Consider the following 26600-nt stretch of genomic DNA (forward strand, 5'->3'; position numbering starts at 1 on the left):
AAAAATGGGCAGAAGACCTAAATAGACATTCCTCCAAAGAAGATATACAGATTGCCAACAAACACATGAAAGAGTGCTCAACATCATTAATCATTAGAGAAATGCAAATTAAAAGTACAATGAGATAGCATCTCACACTGGTCAGAATGGCCATCATCAAAAAATCTACAAACAGTAAATGCTGGAGAGGGTGGGTAGAAAGGGAACACTCTTGCACTGTTGGTGGAAATGTAAATTTATACAGCCACTATGGAGAACAGTATGGAGGTTCCTTAAAAAACTACAAATAGAACTACCATACGACCCAGCAATCCCACTACTGGGCATATACCCTGAGAAAACCATAATTCAAAAAGAGTCATGTAACAAAATGTTCATTGCAGCTCTATTTACAATAGCCAGGACATGGAAGGAACCTAATTGTCCATCAACAGATGAATGGATAAAGAACTTGTGGCGCATATATACAGTGGAATATTACTCAGCCATAAAAAGAAATGAAACTGAGTTATTTGTAGTGAGGTAGATGGACCTGGAGTGTGTCATACAGGGTGAAGTATGTCAGAAGGATAAAAACAAATACCGTATGCTAACACATTTATATGGAATGTAAGAGAAAAAGTGTCATGAAGAGACTAGGGGTAGGATGGGACTAAAACAAAGACCTAGTAGAGCATGGTCTTGAGGATGTGGGGAGGGGGAAGGGTAAGCTGTGACGAAGTGAGAGAGTGGCATGGACATATATACACTACCAAACCTAGAGTGGATAGCTGGTGGGAAGGAGCCGCATGGCACAGGGAGATCAGCTAGGTGGTTTGTGACCACCTAGAGGGGTGTGGTAGAGAGGGTGGGATGGAGGGAGACGGAAGAGGGAAGAGATGTGGGAACATATGTATTTGTATAACTGATTCACTTTGTTGTAAAGCAGAAACTAACACACCATTGTAAAGCAATTATACTTCCATAAAGATGTTAAAAAAAAAAAAGGAAAAGAAAAGTAAGCCTAGGGGCAGCCAAGAAGTTTATACCAGAGTGACACGTAGTAGTAATTGTATTGGTCTGTTAATGTTTTTAGTGTCCTATTTATTACTGCAGTTTCATTTTATTACAAAATCCTTCTGTATTTTCTTAAATAAATTTAGAGAATTGTTTTATTATTCATTTATTTATTTTTAAAATAAATTTATTTCTTTTATTTATTTATTTTTGGTTGCGTTGGGTCTTCATTTCTCCGTGCTGGCTTTCTCTAGTTGTTGCGTGCGGGGGCTACTCTTCTTTGCCGTGCACGGTCTTCTCATTACTGTGGCTTCTCTTATTGTGGGGCATGGGCTCTAGGGTGCGTGGGCTTCAGTACATGTGGCACATGGGCTCAGTAGTTGTGGCTCGTGGTCTCTAGAGCGCAGGCTCCGTATCTGTGGCACACGGGCTTAGTTGCTCTGCGGCATGTGGGACCTTCGTGGACCAGGGCTTCAACCTATGTTCCCTGCGTTAGCAGGCAGATTCTTCACCACTGCGCCACCAGGCAAGCACGTAGAGAATTATTTTGAAGCATAAGTTCTTCTATAAAATACTATCTAGTGTGAAGTAGTGTCATCGTTAGGGTAGGAATTATTGTGTATTATTATGTTTAAGATCTACCAATGGATTTAACCTAACATACAGGTATTTGTTCAATAAAGTTTGTTGAATCAACTCTGTCAGCAAACCTACTTTTGCTGAGCCTGTTCAGCATAGCCTTAGTTCCATTTCTAGAATGTAGCAGAAAAATAGGTCCATTGTTAGTTAAAACATTTGCCTTTTTTTTGTTGTTGTTTTTATTTTATTTTTTTATACAGCAGGTTCTTATTGGTTATCCATTTTATACACATCAGTGTATACATGTCAATCGCAATCTTCCAGTTCATCACGCCACCACCACCACCACCGCCACCGCCACTTTCCCCCCTTGGTGTCCATACGTTTGTTCTCTACATCTGTGTCTCTATTTCTGCCCTGCAGACTGGTTCATCTGTACCATTTTTTTAGGTTCCACATAAATGCGTTAATATACGATATTTGTTTTTTTCTTTCTGACTTACTTTACTCTGTATGACAGTCTCTAGACCATCCACGTCTCTACAAATGACCCAATTTCGTTCCTTTTTATGGCTGAGTAATATTCCATTGTATATTTGTGGTTTTTTTCTTTTTTTTGTGGTACGCGGGTGTCTCACTGCTGTGGCCTCCCCCGTCATGGAGCACAGTCTCCGGACGCACAGGCTCAGCGGCCATGGCTCATGGGCCCAGCCGCTCTGCGGCACGTGGGATCCTCCCGGACCGGGGCACGAACCCGCGTCCCCTGCATCGGCAGGCGGACTCCCAACCACTGCGCCACCAGGGAAGCCCCTATGTTGTTGTTTTAATCTACTTTCTTAAAACTACTTTTATTATGTTGGATACCATTTTAGTTTAAAAGAATCAGATTGAGTATCAAAAGAGTGAAAACATTTAGCAAGTGCATTTTGAGGCTGAAAAAATAATTTGGGGTATTTACAACCAGTTTTTGTCTTGAATATATAAACTTGGATTCTGGACTTGACTCTGCAACTCAGATAAAGTATGTAATTTTTAGCACAGGCCTTAACTCCTCTATGCCTTAGCCACCCTTTATGAATAATAAGCACTATGTAAGCGTTTTCTGTTTTTGGCTGTTGTTAGTGCCAGTTAAAGAAAAAAAGAGTAGCAATCTTATTTGCCTCACATAGATGCTGTTAGCATGAAATAACAAGAGAACTGATCATAGCTTGTACTTTGGGGAGAAAAGGTAGCAAATGTTGTGCATTAGTAGCATTATTCTTTGGTCCGTCTGCAAGCTAATGTCTGTTGTCACCATGCCAACAATTATGTACTCCCCAAATTATATATAAAATCATTTTTTCAAGTTTTGTTGAGATATAATTGACAGAGCACTGTATAAGTTTAAGTGTGCAGTATAATGATTTGACTTGCATACATCATATAAAGTCATTTAAAAATATAAATAAGCAGCATCTCAGACTGTGGTCTTACTGTGCATAGTTTATATTTATATATGCATTAGCAATATTTTTTTTGATTTAGTTTCACATTTTTAAATACTGCACTTTTAGTAAACATTTTTCAAATGGAGATGTATATAAGGAACAAAATGAGTACCTTCCCTTTCTCTGATTCTTAACTCCCTGCTATTGTCAGTTTGGTATGTGGTTTAAGGTTGCCATTTTATAAAATTTCTTTACTTTATTTAAAAGTAATGTTCAGGGCTTCCCTGGTGGCGCAGTGGTTGGGGGTCCGCCTGCCGATGCAGGGGACGCGGGTTCGTGCCCCGGTCCGGGATGATCCCACGTGCCGTGGAGCGGCTGGGCCCGTGAGCCGTGGCTGCTGGGCCTGCGCGTCCGGAGCCTGTGCTCCACGACGGGAGGGGCCACGGCGGTGAGAGGCCCGCGTACCACAAAAAAAAAAAAAAAAAAGTTATGTTCACTTGATTGCTCTTATTCCTTATGTCACTTTTGTTTTCTGCAAAGCAAGGCAATGACTATCAGAAGCATAGACTTGTGTTTTCTAACACCTTTAGTTTCTTCCATTCATCTTTCAGTCTCCTCTTCCTCTGATAATTCCCTATCATCTTCCTTTGAAAGATTATAAAATAGCTTTTTTCCTTTTTAAAGGAATAAACATACATAGTAGTGGCTTGGACATACATACACTAGCATACCTTGGAGATACTGTGGGTTCGGTTCCAAGTCCACTGGGATAAATTGACTATTACAATAAAGCAATTTACATGAATTTTTCAGTTTCCCGTTGTGTAAAAAAGTTGTTTATACTCTACAACTTATTAAATGTGCAACTATATTAAATGTGCAGTGGCATTATGTCTAAGAAAATAATGCAAATGCCTTAATTAAAAAATATTTTATTGCTAAAAAATGCTAACCATCATCTGAGCCTTCAACGAGTCAGAATCTTTTTGCTGGTTGAGGATCTCGCCTCAGTGTTGCTGACTGCTTGACTGATTAGGAGGGTGGTGGTTGCTGAGGGCTGGAGTGCCTGCGGCAGTTTCTTAAAATAAGACATTGGTTTGTCACATCAGTTGACTCTTCCTTTCACAAATGAGCTCTCTGTAGTGGGTGATGCTGTTTGATAGCATTTTACCCACAGTGAGCTTCTTTCAAAATTGGAGTCAATCCTCTCAAACCCTGCCACTGCTTTATCAACTAAGTTTATGTAATATTCTAAATCCTTTGTTGTCATTTCAGCAATCTTCACAACATCTTTACTAGTAGCAGATTTTATCTCAAGAAACCCCTCTCTTTGTTCATCCATTAGAAGCAACTCCTCGTCTGTTCAAGTTTAATTGCGAGATCACAGCAATTCAGTCACATCTTCAGGCTCTACTTCTGATTCTATTTCTCTTGCTATTTGCACCACATCGGCAGTTACTTCCTCCACTGAAGTCTTGAATTCCTCAAAGTCATCCATGAGGGTTGGAATCCACTTCAAACTTCTGTAATGTTGGTATTTTGACCTCTTCGCATGAATCATGACTTTTCTTAATGGCATATAGAATAGTGAGTCCTTTCCAGAAGCTTTCAATTTACTTTGCTCAGATCCATCAGAGGAATCACTACCTATGGCAGCTATAGCCATATGAAATGTATTTCTTAAATAATAAGACTTGAAAGTTGAAATGACTCCTTGATCCATGGGCTGCAGATAGATGTTGTGTAAGCAGGCATTAAAACAACATGAATCTCTTTGTACATCTCCATCAGAGCTCTTGGGTGACCAGGTGCGTTGTCAGTGAGCAGTAGTAGTTTGGAAGTAATCTTTTTTTTTCTGAGCAGTAGGTTTCAACAGTGGGCTTAAAATATTCAGCAAATCATGTTGTTGTCAGATGTGCTGTTGTACAGGCTTTGTTTTTCCATTTATAGAGCACATGCAGAGTAGATTTACTATAATTCTTAAGGGCCCTAGGATTTTCAGAATGGTCAATGAATATTGGTTTTAGCTTAAACTCCCTAGCTGCATTAGCCCCTAACAAGAGAGTCAGCCTGTCCTTTGAAGCTTTGTAGTCAGGCATTGACTTCTCCTCTCTAGCTATGAAAATCCTAGATGGCATCTTCTTCTAATATAAGACTGTTTTATCTATATGAGAATCTGTTGTATACTGTATTTACCTTCATTAATTATCTTAACTAGATCTTCTGGCTGACTTCCATTAGCTTCTACCTCAGCACTTGCTGCTTCACCTTGCATTTTTTTGTCATGGGGATGGCTTCTTTCCTTAGCTGCATACTTCTGTAACTTCCTCACTTCTCTCAGCCTTCATTGAATTGAGGTAGTACCTTGCTCTGAATTAGGCTTTGGCTTAAGGGAATGTTGTGGTTGGTTGGATCTCTGCAGAGCTCTAAAACTTACTACATGTCACCAACATGGCCACTCTCTTATCATTTGGGTATTCACTGGAGTAGCACTTTTAATTTTCTTTGAACTTTTCCTTTGCATTCACAACTTGGATAATGTTTGGTGCGAAAGGCCTAGCTTTTGGCCTATCTTGGCTTTTGACATGCTTTCCTCACTATGCTTAATCATTTTCAGCTTTTGATTTTAAAGTGAGAAACATGACTCTTCCTTTCACTTGAACACTTAGAGGCCATTGTAAGGTTATTAATTGTCCTAATTTCCATACTTTTGTGTCTCAGGGATTAGGGAGGCCCAAGGAAAGGGAGAGACAGGGGAATGGCCAGATGGTGGAGCAGTCACAGTACACACAACATCAAGTTTCTTGTCTTATATGGGTAGTGTTCATGGTGCCCCCTAACAATTGCAATGGTAACATCAAAGATCACTTGATCACGGATCACCATAACAGCTATAATAATAATGGAGATTGAAATTTTGTGAGATTTACCAAAATGTGGCACAGAGGAATGAAATTAGGAAATGTTATTGGAAAAATGGCTCCAATAGACTTCCTGGTTGCCACAAATCTCAATTTGTAAGAAATGCAATATCTGCTAAGTGCAATAAAATGAGGTAGGCCTGTAATAGTAAATAACACTGTAGTTTCCCAAGGTCACATATTTAGCAATTACTGCTGAAAATTAGGAAGTAAATTCCAAAAGACTTCTGTGCAATCAGAATAGGTCATTTTATTATAGATGTTTTTTGATTACTTTGGGCTTAATATTATGCTAAGTTCTTAGGCTATGTGTAAATAAGACATTCCTTATCCCAGAAGACTTCATGGTCTATCTAGATAGAGGGAGGAAGAAGACATGGAAATAACGGACACTTATTCATTCATTCATTCGCACACACACACACACACACACACACACACACACACACACACATATAATACACATTACTTCCCATACACCAGCCACTATGCTCACTCTCCTTAGTTCTGAACGACGCTTACCACAACACTGTGAGGCAGATGTTATTATCCGCCTTTCGAAGATGAATAAACAGAGGCTCAGAGAATTCCTGAACCACAAATTCAGTCTTAAATGAATCTAGAATTCATGATCTTTCCAATAAAATAATGTCTATTATGAAAATACATGCAGAGTGCTATGAGAATATTGAAAAGGGAGCAATTCAATTTTAGTTGGTGACTTGGGAGTATGGGAAGGTAATAAATTCAGTTGTGAGGTTGGTGAGGAAAGATTTCAGAGAGGGACCAGGCTATGAAATACGAGTTAAAGTATGTCATGTGGGAAAGTGTGGGGAAGTTTATTCTAGGCAAGGAAAAGCACAGAGGCAGGAATCATAATGGTGTGTCTGGAGGAATATGCAGTCATGAGCATAAAGTTGGGGTTGTAGTCTTCAGTTAGCTGAAAAGTCCACTTAAATAGAACTTCTCCTTTTCTATCAGTGACAGATTCATGCTACAGTTCCCTCTCCGGAGCCTACCGCAGTCCCTGCCTCTGCTCTTTCATACTCATTGACTTATTAATTTTCACATTACCTTGACATAGCCAGAACCTGTATCCCATATTATAGATGTGAGAACTGACATAAGAGAATAAGTGAATAAGTGAGTTCATTGGTTCATGGAGATTAATCGATATGGAGGGAGCTGTAAAAGCTAGTCGAGCTGACCACGAAGTAAGCAGTCTTTTCCACATTTTTGTCTTAGGGTTATCTAGTGTGTGCTTAAATTCTTTTAGCAGTGGGATGCTCATTAATTTTAAGGCAGTAATTCCATTGTTCAGCAACTCTGACTAAAATTTTATAAATAAAAACACTGTACCTCAACCACATGCTAAACAGAGGTATTGTTAAATGTATTAATTTTTTCTTGTTTTGAGTTGCCACCTGTGAATTCCATTCATTTGACCTCACTCTACTTTCAGAGACAGAATATACAAAATAATATATTTTCTCTCTTGATAATTATCCAGATAGTAAAAGACAGTTCTGTTTTTCCCCATTTCTTCAGGCTAAACATCTTCAGTTATTCAACCATTGCACAGAGCTGTGTTGAAATTAAAATGCATACTTTATGGGGATATAATGTATAGCATTGTGATTATAGTTAGCAACTTTGTATTGTGTATTTTAAACTTGCTAAGAGAGTAGATCTTAAAAGTTCTCATGGCAAGGAAAAAATTGTAAGGAGGTGATTATTAACTAAACTTATTGTAGTAATCATTTTGCAATACATACATATACCAAATCATTATGTTGTATACCTTGGAACCAATATAATGTTATATAACAATTATATTTCACTAAAACTGGAAAAAGTACATTCTATAGATGCTAGTTGTTGTTACAGTCATTTTTTCTGAGGCATCACTTTCAGATATTTTCACACTTTAGAGCCATGATTCATTTTAGGATGCCAGTGCTACATATATAATGTGATACTCATATTTGTGTACACCTTGGGTTGAGAGAGAAAGCACAGTTGATCTGACCTCTTCCTTGATTGAGGTATGTCATTTCTAGTAGTGTAACCTAAATTATTTTTTGGAACCACCTTTTCATGATGTTTCAGCATCTCACAGAGAGATTGTGATTGGTTCTTGCCTGTGCTCTCTTTCTATCCTTTATATATCTTTGTATAGCAGTTGTTCTGTGGTTTCTTAACAAGTTATCTTTCTGTTAGAGCTCCTTAAAGATGCACGTAATTTCTTCTTATCTTTATTGTGCTTGGTGCTTGGTAATAGTAGGTGTTAATTAAATATTTGTTGACTGCATTTATTGGATAATGGGATGAACACTGATCTAATACTTAAACTTTTAGAGTTAAATGGTATCTTCTCCTATGGTATCTTCTCGTGTCCCCTTTCCTTTTCTTTTAGCTTGTGATGTTTTCTTGATGAGGACTTCCTTTCCTACAGCTCCAATTCCTATACAGCTTGAATTTCTGATTAGTTCAGACCATTCTACTCACCTTTCTAAGGCCAGCTTGTTTGCCATCTTAGTCTGCTAAAGTCTGGAGAAGAGAAAGCAATAGGAAGATGCCCTTAATGTATGGCGTTGACAGTTATTACCTCTTCTATCAACCCAACAGTCTCTTGTAAAAACTTAGTGCAACTTGAATGGATAAAGAAGATGTGGTATATATACACAATGGAATATTACTCACCATAAAAAAAAAGAAATAATGCCATGTGCAGCAATATGGATGGACCTAGGGATCATACTGAGTGAAGTAAGTCAAAGACAGATATGATATCACTTATATGTGGAATCTAAAATATGACACAAATGAACTTATTAATGAAGCAGAAACAGACTCACAGACATAGAAAACAAACTTATGGTTACCAAAGGGGAAAGGGGGTGGGGGAGGGATAAATTAGGAGTTTGGGATTAGCAGATACAAACTACTATATATAAAACAGATAAACAGCAAGGTCCTACTGTATAGTACAGAGAACTACATTCAATATCCTATAATAAACCATAATGGAGAAGAATATGAAAAAGAATATGTGTATATATAACTGAATTACTTTGCTGTACACCAGAAACTAACACAACATTGTAAATCAAATATATGTCAATAAAAACAAACAATAAACAAACAAAATTTAATGCATCTTGATATTTTAGGATTGTTTTACTTTTGAGCTTATCCTCTCTTCTTCATACCTCTCTCCACCATCTCTCCCCTTTTAGGCATTTATGCTATTGTAGGATATTAGACTGTTCCACAAACAGATTTGGTTTGGAAACTCCTTTGTAAGCTTGGGAAATAGATTCTAGTTTGGAGAGGACCAAGGAAACCTAAAAATATAAAAATTTAGGTTAATTCAAGTGTATGTGATAACCCAGGAGACATGGAATAAATTGCCTGGCCTTCATTTCCTACCTTGGTCATAATAATTTAAACCCTGATGTAGACTGCTGATATCAGCCTAAATTTCTCCAGATTTCTTGGGCATGTAGACACTTCGAAATTTTTGTTTGTCTGTTTTTTTGTTTTTCCTAATCAGGTTAGATACATTGCCCCTGAACTGTTGTGTTGTGGAAATACCAACCCTCATTCATATAGTCTCATTATTTTCTCTACCTCTGGTCTTTCTCCATCCTAGCTGATTCTTAATAGCAATGGCTGTTTTCCTTGCATTTGTTTACACATTTTTTTATTTACTCAATATGTATTTTCTACTGTGATCTAGGTATCGTATTTGATCCTAGATATAGGATGGAGAAGAAAACAGGCATGATATTTGTCTTCATAGAACTTAGTAAGGGATATAGACATAACCAATACATTAAAAATAAATTGCAACCTATGAAAAGTGATCTATCAAGAATACAAATAAAATCATGTCACTCTTGTGATTGAAAAAAATTTCATGTACCTTATCAACAGACTAAAAAAGAAAAACCATACGATCATCTTAACAGATACAGAAAAAGCATTTAACAAAATTCAATATCCATTTGAAAGAGACTCTTCAAAATTAGGAATAAAAGGTAGACTCTTCAACCTTATAAGGGGCATTTATAAAATCCTGTACTTAGCATAATACTTAACGGTAAAAGATTGAATGCTTTCACCCTAAGAATAAAAACAAGGCAAGGAAGTTCACGCCTACCACTTCTACTTAACATTCTACTGGAAGTCCTTAGGTAATGCAAGAAGGCAAGAAAGAAAAAGAAATAAAATACTGATTGAAAAGGAAGCATTAAAACTATCTTTATCCAAAAATGACATAATAATCTATGTAAACAGCCCCAAATAATCTACAAAAAAGTTACTAGAACTAATAATTGAATTTAGCATGGTCACAAAATACGAAGTCAGTATATAAAAGATAAATTGTATTTCTTTATACTAGCAACAAACAATTGGAAACTAAAATAAAATACCTGTTTACAATGTTATTTTTAAAAAGGCTTAGGGATAAATATAGCAAAATATATGCAAGGCCTTACACTGAAAACTACAAAACATTCCTGAGAAATTAAAAACCTAAATAAATCGAGAGATATGTTGCATTCATGAATTGGAAGACTCGGTATTGTTAAAATGTCATTTTTCCTCACATTGATCTATAGAATCAGTGGAATTCCAATAAAAATTCCAGCTTTAAAAAAATAGATATTGACAAGTTGACTCTAATATTTATATTGAAATGCAAATGGTATAGAATAGTCAAAACAATTTTTTTTTTTTTTTTTTTTTTTTGTGGTATGCGGGCCTCTCACTGTTGTGGCCTCTCCCATTGCGAGCACAGGCTCCGGACGCACAGGCTCAGCGGCCATGGCTCACGGGCCTAGCCGCTCTGCGGCATGTGGGATCCTCCCGGACCGAGGCACGAACCCGTGTCCCCTGCATCGGCAGGCGGACTCTCAACCACTGCGCCACCAGGGAAGCACCAAAACAATTTTTGAAAAAGAATAAACTTGTATGACTTTATACCACCTAATTTTGAGACTCATTTTAAGACAGGAATCATGACAACATAGTATTGGCAACAAAGATAGACAAATAGACCCACATATACCTGGTTAATCAGTTTTTTGCAACTTTACAAGTTAATTCAATTTAGTGAGAATAGACAGTCTTTTCACCAGATGGAACTGGTGCTGTTTGGACATCCAGATGCCAAAAAAGAAGCAGCACGAGCAGCAGTAGCACCACCACCACCTTACCCTTTTACCACATACAAAAATTAACCCTAAGTAGTGCACAAACCTAAATGTAAGAGCTAAACCTCTAAAATTTATAAAAGAAAATCACTGTGACTTTGGGCTAGGCAAAGTCCCCCCTCCCGCCCCCCCGTCAGGACACAAAAAGCACAAATCTAAAAGAAAAATTGAAATATTGAACTTCATCAAAATTTTACACTCTGATCTTTGAAACACATTCTTTAAAAATTGAAAAGACAAGCTGAAGTTTGGGAGAAAATATTTGCAAAACACATACCTTATAAAGGGTTTATACCCACAATATCTAAAGAACTCTCAAAACTCAATTCTAAGAAGACAACCAAATGAAAAATGGGCAAAGAATTCTAACAGACACTTTATCAAAGAAAACATAGGTAGAAAATAATCTTTTTAAAAAAATTTTTATTGGAGAGGTAGAAAATATTCTTGTGAAAAAATTTCCAGTACCATTATTAGGAAAATGCAAACTAAAATCATAATGAGAAACAACCACACACCTATTAGAATGGCTAAAATTAAAAAGACTGAATGCCAAGGGGTGGCATGGATGCACAGCAACTGGAACTTTCATATATTGCTGGTAAGAGTGCAAAATGGTACTTAGTTTTTCAAATGTTTTAAAGTTTGGTAGAATCTTATAAATTAAAACACATACTTACCAAATGACCAAGTGATTATATTTTTAGGTAGTTACTCAAGGGAAATGAAAATATTTCCCTACAAAGATTTGTACATGAAATGTTCATTGCAGTTTTATTCATGATGGCCCCAAACAGGAAACACCTCAATTATCCATCAGCTGATGAGTAAACAACTTGTGGTACAACCATGCAATGGAATACTACTTAGCAATAAAGAGGAATAAACTACTGATGGCAGGTAACAACATGGATAAATCTCAAATATTATGCTAAGTAAAAGAAGCCAGATACAAAAAGGAATCTTTATGATTCCATTTATATAACTTTCTGGAAAGGCAAAACTAGTGAAAGAAATCAGATCAGGAGGTAGGGATAGGGGAGAGGGTTAACCACAAAGGGGAACATGGGAGAACATATCGTGGAGATGGCAGTGTTCTTTATTTTGATTGTGGTGGTGGTTTTACAGGAGTATACATTTGTCAGATACCATCTCATCAAACTGCCTCTTTTAGGATAAGTTCAAGTGCATTACCCTAGCACATATACCCTTTCTTATCTGGTCTTATCCTACCTTTCTAGCCCTACTGCTTTCCTTCCCTTGTAAGTACCTATTTCTGATTTCATTGTATGCCTACTATGTGCCAGGTGCTCTTCTAGTCGTTTAAGGATAGGCTTGACATTAAAATGTTTTTTAAGCTCTTACGGTAAGCAGCTTCAGGGGTTAAAAAAATACAGTCCCCAAAGGACAAATTAAGCAGTTGGGTAGTATGACAGAAAGCCACCACCTTTAGACAGAAGTGATTATTAAGGTAAACTAGTATGAAGCAGTAGTTCTGTGGCAAAGCTGTGGATTATGGAGAGTCCACAGCAACATCTAGCTGGTACCAACATGCTTGGTAGCTAAGCCATTTCTTCTATTCCTCCATCCCTCTCATCCTCAGGTTCTACCATTTATTAAACTCCATAGGAGTGTTTCTAATTTTATATGCATAAAAATCACCTTGGGAAAGGAATGGGGGGTTGATTAAATGTGTAAGTCCTGGGCCAAATCCTATAGATTTAGATTCTAATTCTGTAATGGGGTAGAGCCAACAAATCTGCATTTTTGAAAACAAATAGTACAGGTGATTCTGATGAAATTGAAGAACTATGTCTTAAGAAACATTGCTAAAGAGTCTTTTTCACAGATTACTGTCTTGTGCATCACCTTTTCCATTTTCAACATAAGCAGTTTATACCTTCCTTCACTTTTTCTTATCTTGCTGTTTTAAAAACCCTCTGCTAATAGGTTTCCTCTTTTCTGTTTCCCATTCAATTCTTTGCTCTACTGCTAGATTTTCTTGCTTAAAATCAATGAGTAACAAGTTCCTCAATATACATGGTTGAAATCTGGCACATAGAAGAAAGACTTTCAACAGATATTAGTTGCTTTGTTCACTCTTCCTTTCATGATGAGTCCTAGGATAGAAATTGCCTTCCTCTGTTTTTGAATAATTCATTTCCAACCGCATTTCTGCTCCATTGTTTGTTGTAGAAAATTTATGAAATGGACAAAAGTGTGGAAAAAGTAAAAATTACCAGTAATTCTACTTTAACTACAGTTAGCATTTTGCTGCATTTACTTCCAGTTTCATTCTGTCTGTTGTATAAATCTATGTTTTACAAAATTGAGATAGACTATATTTGATGCTTTAGAATCTGCTTTTTTTTTACTTGTAGTATTATATCATCATCATTTTCCATATTTTAAAATACTCTTGAAGCACACAGTTTTTAAAGCCTGTACTATGATTTATTGTACCATTTTCCTTTTGCTGGTTATTTTGAGCTCCCCTCCATTCCTGATCTCTCACTATAACATACTGCAGTGAAGTTTGTTGAACCTCACTGATTATTTTTCTACAAAGAGATGCCTAGAGGTGCAATTCTGCATGAGAGGGGGCGCACATTTTAAAAGTTTTTGATATATTCTACCAAATTACTCTTTAGAGAAGTCTTATTTTAATTTGCCATCAACAGTATACTCATTTATAGTCTTGCCAGTAGTTTGTGATATTAAAAAAACAAAACCAACAAAGACCTCAACATAAGAGCTCAGACTATAAAACTCTTAGAAGAAAATATAAGGGGAAAGCGTCATAACATTGGGTTTGGCAGTGATTTATTGTATATGACACCAAAATACAGGAACAAAAGAAAAAGTAAGTGAATCAGACCTCATCAGAATTCAAAAGTTGTGCATCACAGGACACTATCCATAGAATGAAAAAGCAACCTACAGAATGGTAGAAAGTATTTTTGAATCATATATCTGATAAGGGACTAATATCCAGAATATATAAAGAACTCATACAATTCAACAACAACAAAAAACAACCCAATTAAAATTGTTCCCACTACAAAAAAGAAATGATAATAATGTGATATGATAGAGGTGTTAGCTAATGCTACAGTGGTAATCATATTTCAATATATAAATGTATAAAATCAACACGTGTATACATTAAACTTACACCATGGTTATATGTCCATGATATCTTAATAAAAATTTTTTTTTAAATGGGCAAAGGACTTGAATAGTTGTTTTCTCCAGAGAATATATATGGGTGACCAGTAAACACATGTAAAGATGCTGAACAACATGAATCATCAGCGAAATACAAATCAAAACCACAATGAGATACCACTTCATACCCCTTAGAATGACTGTTCTATAAAACAACCAACCAAACAAAAAGTAACAAGTGTTGGCAAGGATATGAAGAAATTGGAACCCTTGTGCATTGCTGGTAGGAATGTAGAATGATGCAGCTGCTGGGGAAAGAGTATGGCATTTCTTTAAAAAATTAAACATAGAATTACCATATAATCCATCAATTTCACTTTTGAGTATATACCCCAAATAATTGAAAGTAGGAACTTTTACAGAAAAACAGAAAAAAAAGCAGAATCAACCCAAGTGACCATCGACTGTTGAATGGATAAGCAAAATGTGGTATGTACATACAGTAGAATATTGTTCAGCTTTAAGAAGGAATGGAATTCTGCTATATACTACAACATGGATGAATGTTGAAGACACTATGCTAAATGTTTCATAAGCCAGATGCAACAAGGACAAATATGTATTATTCCACTTATAAGAGATACCTATAATAGTCAGATTCCAGCAAGTAGATAGTGGTTACCAGGGGCTGGGGGGAGGTGGGAATGGGGAGTTATTTAATGGATACAGAGTTGCACTGTGGGCTGATGAAAAGTTCTGTAGATGGCTAGTGGTGGTGGTTGCACAGTGTGGAATGTACTTAATGTCATTGAACTGTACACTTTAAAGTGGCACATTTTTATGGTATGCATCTTTTATTACAATAAAAAAGAAAAGAAAAAAGAGCTTTGTCAGTTTAGAAATAAATGGTATCTTACGTTTTCAGTTCAGTTTTCTTTTACTACTCAGTTAATACACTAGGTTTTTTGGCTCTTTTGTATGTAAGTTTATATGTTCCTATTGTGACTTTCTTTAAAAATTTTTTAAAATTTATAAGAATTTTTTATATATTAATGAGATTATCCTTTCATCCATTACTTGTTTAGCAAATATTTTCCCCATTTACATTTTCATTTTATTGTGCTTTTCGAGATACGGACTTTTTTTTTTTTTTTTTTTTTTTTTTTTTTTTTTTTGCAGTACGCGGGCCTCTCACTGCTGTGGCCTCTCCCGTTGCGGAGCACAGGCTCCGGACGCGCAGGCTCAGCGGCCATGGCTCACGGGCCCAGCCGCTCCGCGGCATGTGGGATCCTCCCGGACCGGGGCACGAACCCACGTCCCCTGCATCGGCAGGCGGACTCTCAACCACTGCGCCACCAGGGAAGCCCCGGACTTTTTTTATTTTTACAGTATTGGACTTTTCCTTCACAGTTTTTCTTTCTATGTTTGTGGTTAGGAAGCCCTTCCCATTCTGACATATTACTCAGTTTCTGTATTTTCCAAAGTGCTTAACTTAGTGCCATACACATATTGGGTAGAATGTGAACGTGAGGTTTTAGAACTGGAAGAGCCCTTACAGGACATTTAGTCTAAATGCTTTATTTTACAGGTATGTAAACTTAAAACTCAGGGAGAATGCCCTGTCATGGTAGTTAGTAGCAGACTCCAGAACAGCCAGTCACTGTCTTTTGACTTTTAGCCCAGTCTGTTATCCACTGAACTAAAACAGTTCTGCTATATGGATAGTGAGCACAGAGTGTCTTTATTTGGGTAAAGTTTCTACAATACAAGAAGCAAAGAGGTAAACAGAAAACAAAGTTTCTAATGAAAAGTGTTTGATAATCTTTACTGATCATTATGCTTCATAAATGACTGGAACTTTTGCTCCCTGTAAAATTATTTTAAATACTTCCCTTATATGTTAGTTATAATCATTAGGTTTCTTTCTGTATTAAGGGGAACATTAATATTTAGGAAAAAAATACTTCTGTCTTTTAATCTTACAGACACAATTAAACATCAGCCTTTATAGCAATCTGATAGAGTGTTTTGTATGCATTGTTGGGTATAATCTCAAATCCTGTAGGACCCATTGACACACTGTAAATAACCTAAAAATGAGTAACATTTTCTGAAATCCTTTTGTTTCAGACTGCCTACATATGCACATATTTATGATTCTTATTGATAATTATAGGTGTTATGGAAATGATCTTTTTGTTTAAATTTATATGTTTGAGCAGCAAGATGTACAAGGACTGCATCTTTGAACATCTGAGATGGGAAGGTATAGAGGGAAAAGCAATAGAACATTGCCTTGTAGTCTTTGCCATTAACTTACTACTTGTTCTTGGGTAAGTCATATCCCAGAATGATTTTAAACAGCCTCTGAGTTGGATCCTTTCTAGCCCTGAAAGTCTAATGTTGCTTCCGCTATAAAATCTTAATCTGATTTTTCTCAAAAGAATAGTTTCACAGTTGAAACAAGTGTTTGTAGGGGTTGGTGGCTTATAATGTTTAAAATAAGGAAATGAATGGAGGCAGTAGAAGATTTCTGACATTACAAAAAATGTGAATTGAACAAAGAAGGAAGAAATTCTCTTTTGAGAATTGTACTTGAGAAAAATCCACATGATATATTATTTCTCATTTTGTTTTTTCTAGGTGACAGGTTTGATTTTCTTGTGTCTGCTGGTAGATTAAGTCTCATTTTTCTTTGGGGGCGGTTCTTACTTTTTGGTGCCACGTTGTGTTATATTTTTTAATTAAAAAAAAGGGAACAAGGCGGCATTAATATGAAATGTATTCTTAGTTTTTTTAAAAAAATTAATATGGAATTTGAGGCCCAGAGAGGGCCTATAAATTGGCTCAGTAATTAATAGTCACTTAGTGATAGAATTGGGATAATGCTTTTGAACCTAGTGATCATCACTTTTGTACAATCAGTCTCAAGGAATCCCCCAAATTTCTGAACTATACTTTTGAGAATCACTGCTTTAGATGCACCAAAATAATGTCATAAAGATGTCTCAAAAGGATCAACCTATATGCATGAAATGTAAGGACCTGTCAAAATAAACTTCTATACTCCTTAGGGGCAAACCATTAAATGCAGACACTCATTAATGTAATTTTCATAATGTCTGGCATTCAGTCAAAAACTAGGAGACATGAGAAGTAGCAAAATGTGGCCCATAGCCTGAAGAAAAATTAGAAAATAAAAACATATTCATAAATGGCAAAAATAATGGAATTAGGAGAATTTTAAAACAGCTGTTATAAATATGCTTAAGGATTTAAAAGAAATCAAGAACTTGAAGAAAGAATTGAAAAAAACCAAAGGAAAATTCTAGAGCTAAAATTTAAGATCTGCAATAAAATATTTACCCTGAAGGATTTAACAGATAGATGCTATTAAAGAAAAGATCAATGAATTTGAAGACATGGCAATAAAAACAGTGTAAAGTGAAGTACACACAGCAAAAATACAGGGGAGAGGGCAAAGGACGGAGCTTAAGTGACCTGTCATGAAATAAAAAACGGCCTAATATATGCATGATTAGGTTCCCCCAAACAGAGGGGCTAATAGAAACGGGGAAATTTTAGAGAAATAATAACAGAAAACAACCCCAATTTGATGAAAACTGTAAACTTACAGATCTAAGAAGCTTAGTAACTCCAAGTAAGAGTAACTCAAAGGAAACCACATCATATTAAAACTGCTGAAAATCAGTAGTAGAAGAAAATTTAAAGTAGCCAGAGGTGAAGAGACAAAGACACATTCCATATAGGGAAAAAAATATTTTAAAATAATGACTACAGACTTCTTATCAGAAGCAATGCAAGCCAGGAAACAATTTGGTGATATTTCTAAGTGCCAAAAGGAATAAAATGTCAACATGGAATGCTATATCCAACAAAAATATCTTTCAGAAATGAAGACTAAATAAAGATATTTTTTTCACACAAACAAAAACTACAAGAAATAATAAAGGAAGTTCCTCAGGCTGAAAGAAAACGATACCAGATGGGAAATTAGATTAACACAAAGAAATGAGAAGCACCAGAAATGGTAAAAATTTGGGTATATACAAAATATTTTCTTTCTTTTTAATTTCTTTAAGAGATAAATGACATTATAAAGTAAAAGTAAGAGCAATGTATTGTGTGTTTTGTAAATTACGTAGAGGTAGATGTATGAAAACAGCACAAAGAATAGGAATGGGGAAAGGAAGTATGCTGTTGTAAGACAAGTCGTGTGTTACTTGAAGGTGGACTCTGTGAAGTTAAATATGCATATTCTAAACCCTAGAGTAATCACCAAAAAAATAAAACACACATAATGGTTATTAAGTCAAGGTTTGAAATGAAATGGAATATCTAAAACTATTTGATACATGCAAATGTAGGTAGAAAAAGATGATAAAAGAAAAAAAATCAGATAGGACAAATAGAAAACAAATAAGACTATAGATAATTACAGTAAATATAAATGATCTCACATCCTTATGAGAAAGGTAGAGATTGTGAGACTGGATAACAAAGGAAAACCAATTATATATGTACAAGAAACCCACTTTAAGTATAAAGCATAAGATTGAAATATACGTATAAGAAAATAGTAATCAGTATATATGTTATATTAACAACATTATGTTATCATGCTAATATTAAATGAAGTAGACTTCTGGACAAAGAATATTATGAGGGATAAATGGGGACATTTCATGTTGAAAATGTCAATTAATCACAAAGGCATAAGTATCCTAAATGTGTGTGTATATAATAACAAAAGCTTGAAAGTATGTGAAACAAAACTAATCAATAGAACTGCAATGAGTAAAGAACAAATCCACAATTACAGTTGGAGATAACACTCCTTTCTTATAGTAATGTTCAGAACAACAGACAGAAAATATGAACAGAATATCAACCAGTTCGACCTACTTGAAATGTATAAAATGCTTCTCATAACCATAGGAAAATACATATTCTTTTCTCATGCATTTGCAACATTCATTAAGGTAGGAAATATGCTCAACCATTAAACAAGTCACAGAAAGTGACTTAAAGGGACTTAAAAATCATGTGAGGTATATTCTCTGACAACAGTGGAATTAAAATAGAAATCAAAGGAATCTGGAAAATCCTGATATATTTGGAAATTAAACAACATATTTCTAAGTAAACCATAGGTCAAAGAAGAAATCACAAAGGAAATTAGAAAATATTTTGAACTGTGATATTCCATATTTTGAATTGTGATGGAAATGTGGCTTATCAATGTTTATTTGATGCTGACAAAGTGGTACTGAGACGGAAGTTTATGGTTCACATGCTTAATTACAAAAGAAGGTAGTTCCAAAGGCAATGATCAAAGCTTCCAGCTAAGAAATAGGAAAAGTGTCCCTACCCCACCCCAGACCACCCTTCTGCTTGCAGGAACCAGATTTACCTTCACCAGCTAGATGGAAAACCTCATAATTCATAGAGAATAGAGTACAGTTGACCAATGACCTCATTCTTTGGATAGAATACAGTTGACCATTGAACAGCACTGGGGTTAGGGGAACCAACCTTTTGCACAGCTTAAAATCCACATATAACTTATAGTCAGCCCTCCATGTACTCCATTCCTCTGTACCTGCAGTTCCTCATTCACTGATTCAACCAACTGCAAATTGTATAGTACGGTAGTATTTACTATTGAAAAAAATCCATGTATAAGTGGACCCCCACAGTTCAAACCTGTGTTGTTCAACGGTCAACTGTACTCAGAAGGCTCTTGCCTCAGTAGTGTCAAGATTAGCCATAGATTAAATACTGCACAGGTGGTACCAACATCTTAAAAGCAAAGACCCAAAGGCACTGAACTGTTTCCAGGTAACTTAACTGCGTCCCAGAACAAAGCTCAGTATATTTATAGGAATAAAAAACATTCAGCACCCATCAAGGTAAAATTTACAATGCCTCGTATCCAGTAAAAAAATTGCCAAGCATACAAAGAAGGAGAAAAGCCGGCCCATAATGAGAAGAGAAATCAATTAACCAGAAACAACCCAGAATTGACATAGATGTTGGAATTCGCAGATTAAGGACATTAAAACAGTTATTATAGCTATATTACTTAGGTTCAAAAAGAGAGGAAAGATTTAAAATCATAAGTAATTGAAAAAGTAAAAATAACCCAAATCAAATGTCTAGAGGTTAAGACCATGATGTCTGAGATGAGATTAACAGAAGATTAGATATTCAAGAAGAAAAGATTAGTGAACTGGAAGACATCACAGTAGAAACCAGTTTGGAAAAGAGTTTGGCTGTTTCCTACAAAGTTAAAAATACACTGGCCATCCCTCTCTTAGGTATTTACCCAAGAGAAATGAAATCATATGTCCATCAAAGACTTGTATGTTACTGTTCATTGCAACTTATTTGTAATAGCCTCAAACTGTGGAAAACACAACATGTCCATAAACCAGTGGATGGATTAAACAAATTGTTGTATATCCATATAATGGAATACTACTTAGTAATAAGAAAGGGATTATCATTATGTGTAACAATGTGGAAGAATCTTAGACAATGTATTTTGAGTGCAAGAAGCCAGATTTTAAAAGAACATTCTGAAATTCCTTTTATCTAAAATTCTATATAATTCAAGCTAATTCATAGTCACAAATCAAATCACTGGTTCCCTGGGGATATGGTAGGGGAAGTGTGGAGGAATTAACAAGGGGCATAAGAAAAGTTTTAGGGGGTGATGAATAAATTCATAATCTTGATTATGATGGTAGTTTCACTGGTATATTTGTCAAAACTTACAAATTGTAGATTTTAAATATGTGCAGTAGTTTATATCAATCATAATAAAGCTGTTAAGAAATTTTTTTGAAAAGAGCAAATCAAACCCTAAGTAAGTATGGAAGGAAAGAAAATCATACACACGCACACAGAAATCAATAAAGCAGAAAATGGATAAACAGTAGAGAAAATGAACAAAGCCTAAAGCTGTTTTTTGAGATCAATAAAATTGATAGTTCTCTTGCTAATGTGAATAAGAAGAAGAGAGAAAACACAGGTTAATCATATTGAAAATGAAAGGTACCTATAGACATTGAATGGATTGTAAGACAACATTAAGAGCAAATCTAGGCCAGTAAATTTAAAGGTTACATGAAACATTAAAAAGGTAGAAAAACTCTTTTTAAAGGTGTAAGTTACTACAGCTGACAGAAGCAAAAATTTAAAATCTGAATAACTCTACATCTAATATATAAAGTTATTGATAGTTAATCAAAACCTTTCTGCAAGAAAACCCAATCCCAGATGGCTTCACTGGTAAAGTTTGTCTAATATTTAAGGAAGAAATGTTAGCAGTCATTCACAAATAGAGAAAGATGAAATGTTGCCTAATTCATTTTATGAAACCAGCATTAGCCCTGATACTAAAACCAGACAAAGACATTACAGGAAAAGGAAACTATTACAGACTATTTCTTACAACCATAGAGGCAGAAATCCTTTACAAATATTTGTAAATTGAATTCATTAAATATAATAAAATATATACATATGTATATAATATAACTCATGGTCAAGTGGGCTTTACCCAGGAATATAAGGCTTGTTTAACAATTTGTATATAATCCATTATTATAGTTCACCATATTAGTACAATGAATGAAAAAATTCATTTGACCATTTCAATAGATGGTGGAAAAAGCATTTGACAGTATTCAACAACAATGTTTAAAATTTCGTGTTTTTTGTTTTTAAATAATCAAACTCACAGCAAAGTAAGAATAGAAAGAAACAGTCCCACGAGAGTTCTCTTTTCTCCGTATCCTTGCCGCCATTTATCTCTTACTTTTTGACGGTAGCCATTCTAACAGGTATGAGATTATACCTCATTATGGTTTTTGGTTTGCATTTCCCTAGTGACTAGTGTTGTTGAGCATCTTTTCATGTACCTATTGGCCATTTTTATATCTTCTTTGGAAAGATGTCTAATCAAGTCCTTTGCTCATTTTTAATTGGAGTATTTGGGGTTTTTGGGGCTGTTGAATTATATGAGTTCTTTATGTAATTGGGGTATTAAACCCTTATCAGATATATGGTTTGCAGTCAGTGGACTGTTCCTTGATGACATCTGCATATCTTCTCAGTTTTCGAAATAACATACAGGAGTGCCATCTTGTGTTAAGATCTTTGGAGTCAGGCAGACCTGTATATAAAAAACTGGCTCTGAAACTTGCTGCATTCTAGCGCTTCACTGCCCTAAAATATTTTGGATATTCTTGAAACAACTACTATTTATTGAGAACCTATACTGGCCAGATACTATGCTAGACACTTATGTGTGTATTACTTTAATTAATATGACTTAAAACTAACAACATTTTTTGAGTCCCTTTTATGTATTGGACACAGAGTAACACAAAGTATTTTCCATTCCGTATGTCATTTAATACAGCAACCCAATGAAGTATTGGTACTATAGTTATTATTCCTACTTTAGAGAAGAAGAAATTGAGACCAACAGAGAAGAATTTTTTGAATATGAGGAACTCAGGTTGCTGTCACGGCTCTGGGTTTGTTTTCTATTCTTTTCTACCTGTGGAACAAAAGACTTTTTGTTTGATATGTTACCCAAGCTTGCTGCAAAGACTAACTGGACTTTAACTTAAAATCTCTTTTTGTTTTTTCTTTCCTTTAGGTTATGAATGCTAAGGGTGTCTCCAAGAGTTTAAGCAGGAAGTTTCAGGTGAAGATAGGTTTCTAAGAGGAAAGCACTGGGCAGACTTGTAAGCGCATAAGCCCAGTTCCAGATAGGTACAGCTTTAGAAATAGCAACCTTAGTCACAAATCAAAAGGCAGTGTTTATATGTATTTGGTAAAAGAAGTATGGCTCACCTTTCTCTCATTTCCATGAACAGAACAATCCTTTGTCAGCAGTGATATTTTTGAAGGTCAAAGTTGATAAATTTTGTGCTTCTAAAAATATAATGTTGAATCAGAATTCTTTTTATGATGTTTAATCGCTATCCAAAGTGCCTAGATAGGAATTTTCTTTAGGAAAGTAAAAATATGTCACTAAGGCTGTGAAGGGTTTGATTGTAGCATTGCTTGCTTAGGCAGCTGTGCTTCCGTAGAAGTTGTGTAGTATAAGCTTCACCCTCCATCTTTTCCTTTATCAGCATGGAATTACTTTTCTTTTAATGTATAGTATAATCATTTTCTGCAGTGTTCAATCACTTACTATAAATGAAATTGAATTATGTATTAATATATAATTATAGACTAACCAACCTAATAAAAGCATCTATATGAAATATTTGTACATTCTGATTTAATGATCTATTTATTATACTGTAGTACCAGAAATTAGCTGGTTAATTTATAAGTAGACTAGATTCCTGAAAAGTAATTTGTGGAGTACTGGGAAAATTGTGATTCCTCACTGTTTTTCATTAGCATCATTTTCATTTTTTTCCTTTTTACCTTTTGGTCTTTGTCTTCACTCAATAGAATATCCTGGCCTTTGATTTGGCTCTTCTTCACAACCCAGCTATACTTCAACCTTGGTTTAAATGCAGCTGTATTTCAAGCTGGGTTTGTCTCATCTGTCTCACAAAACTTTCTCTGACTATTTGATCCAACAGAATTTTTTTTCTTTTCTGAAATTCTGCTGCTTTTCTCTTTAACACAGTTTAAATTGTCTTCTAGATTATATACATTGACTTTATTATTTTTTTCCAGCTACATTCATGGATGTTATCTCCTTTCACCCTTGAACCCTAGAGATAGATAACATAGGCAATATTATTCCCCATTTTATAGATGCAAAAAATCTTATCTTAGAGGTAGATAAGATAAACAATATTATTCCCCATTTTATAGATGCAAAAAAAAAAGGCAAGTTATTTGATTTCTTCAAGATAAGACTTCAGCCCAGGTCTTCATTCCACAATTTGCTTTCCCTATACTATAATGCCTCAAGTTTTGTACTTTACCGACTACTCCTACCACATGCTGAGCACGTATAGATATTTTCAGTTGGTTTAAAATAGATTATTTCTTTTCAAACCCCCAATCACTGATACCTGTTTCTTTTTAAAAAGGTACTTAAGTAATTGTGGAGTCTTTTATCATAATGGTGGAGCCTTAGTTCTTCAAAGGGACAACATGTTGTATGATCAAGATTTGGAGTTTGGACTACTGAAATTTTTCATATGCATTCATCAGACAAATCTCATTGACTGTGGACCATATGCCTAATATTAATGCTAGCTCTGGATATGAACAAATATTTATTGCATTATTTTGTTAGTAATGTCTGGTCTCCTCTTTTTCGTACAGGAGAAATTAAACAGATTCTAGAAAATGAACTTCAGATACCTGTGTCTAAAATGCTGTTAAAAGGCTGGAAGACTGGAGATGTGGAAGACAGTGTGAGTTTAGTAACTGCCTAAAAATAAAAGAAAATTAAGTTATGCTATTGACTAAATGATATATAAAATTGTTTTTTATTAATGTTGTTACATGTGACAGATGTAGGTTTGGTAATAGTAGCTGAGTTTAAGGAATCAGCAAATAGTGTTTTTCAAGCTAAAACATTTTCATATTAAACCAACAACAGTTTTAAGTGAGTTAGATATGTAAGTGGCATGTTTTTCCTACTTCTAACTATTTTATAGGAGTTAATTTGACATTCTTTTTTGAGAGCTTTTACATTTTTCTCAAACCTCATATGATGTCAGTAAGTGCCTTGGAATAATAATTTTTTTCTTAATATCTTTATTAGAGTATAATTGCTTTACAATGGTGTGTTAGTATCTGCTGTATAACGAAGTGAGTCAGCTATACGTATACATATATCCCCATATCTCCGCTCTCTTGAGTCTCCCTCACACCCTCCCTATCCCACCCCTTCAGGTATTCACAAAGCACCAAGCTGATCTCCCCGTGCTATGCAGCTGCTTGGCACTAGCTATCTATTTTACATTTGGTAGTGTATATATGTCTACGCCACTCTCTCACTTAGTCCCAGCTTACCCTTCTCCCACCCTGTGTCCTCAAGTCCATTCTCTACGTCTGCGTCATTATTCCTATCCTGCCCCTAGGTTCTTCAGAACCTTTTTTTTTTTTTTTTTTTTTTTAGATTCCGTATATATGTGTTAGCATACAGTATTTGTTTTTCTCTTTCTGACTTACTTACTTCACTCGGTATGACAGACTCTAGGTCCATCTACCTAACTCAATTTCATTTCTTTTTATGGCTGAGTAATATTCCATTGTATATATGTGCCACATATTCTTTATCCATTCAGCTGTCGATGGACACTTAGCTTGCTTCCATGTCCAGGCTGTTGTAAATAGAACTGCAATGAACATTGTGGTACATGACTCTTTTTGAATTATGTTTTTCTCAGGGTGTATGCCCAGTAGTGGGATTGCTGGGTCAAATGGTAGTTCTATTTTTAGTTTTTAAAGGAACCTCCATACTGTTCTCCATAGTGGCTGTATCAATTTACATTCCCACCAACAGTGCAGGAGGGTTCCCTTTCTCTCCACACCCTCTCCAGCATTTATTGTTTGTAGATTTTTTGATGATGACCATTCTGACTGGTGTGAGGTGATACCTCATTGTAGTTTTGATTTGCATTTCTCTAATGATTAATGATGTTGAGCATCCTTTCATGGGTTTGTTGGCAATCTGTATATCTTCTTTGGAGAAATGCCTATTTAAGTCTTCTGCCCATTTTTGGATTGGGTTGTTTGCTTTTATGATACTGAGCTGCTTGAGTTGCTTGTAAATTTTGGAGATTAATCCTTTGTCAGTTGCTTCATTTGCAATTTATGTCTTTACTCCATTTTGAGTTTATTTTTGTATACGGTGTTAGGGAGTGTTTTAACTTAATTCTTTTACATGTAGCTGTCCAGTTTTCCCAGCACCACTTATTGAAGAGGCTGTCTTTTCTCCACTGTATATTCTTGCTTCCTTTATCAAAGATAAGGTGACGATATGTACGTGGGTCTATCTCTGGGCTTTCTATTCTGTTCCATTGATCTATATTTCTGTTTTTGTGCCAGTACCATACTGTCTTGATGATTGTAGCTTTGTAGTTGGTCTGAAGGAAAGGAGCCTGATTCCTCCAGCTCCATTTTTCTTTCTCAAGATTGCTTTGGCTATTAGGGGTCTTTTGTGTTTCCATACAAATTGTGAAGTTTTTTGTTGTGGTTCTGTGAAAAATGCCATTGGTAGCTTGATAGGGATTGCATTGAATCTGTAGATTGCTTTGGGTAGT

The 26600-nt window shown here is 35.4% G+C and overlaps 1 protein-coding gene across 1 annotated transcript in view; it reads left to right on the plus strand.

The window, feature by feature from the left end:
- FAF1 (Fas associated factor 1) overlaps positions 1-26600 on the plus strand; it is a 534086-nt gene that overhangs the window by 208329 nt on the left and 299157 nt on the right. The window contains exon 5 of the mRNA XM_024119653.3: positions 24652-24743. Within this exon, the coding sequence (XP_023975421.1) occupies positions 24652-24743 (92 nt within the window). The remainder of the gene's footprint in view (positions 1-24651; positions 24744-26600) is intronic.

The sequence above is a fragment of the Physeter macrocephalus genome, chromosome 4 (assembly GCF_002837175.3).
Source record: "Physeter macrocephalus isolate SW-GA chromosome 4, ASM283717v5, whole genome shotgun sequence".
Classification (NCBI taxonomy): Eukaryota; Metazoa; Chordata; class Mammalia; order Artiodactyla; family Physeteridae; genus Physeter; species Physeter macrocephalus.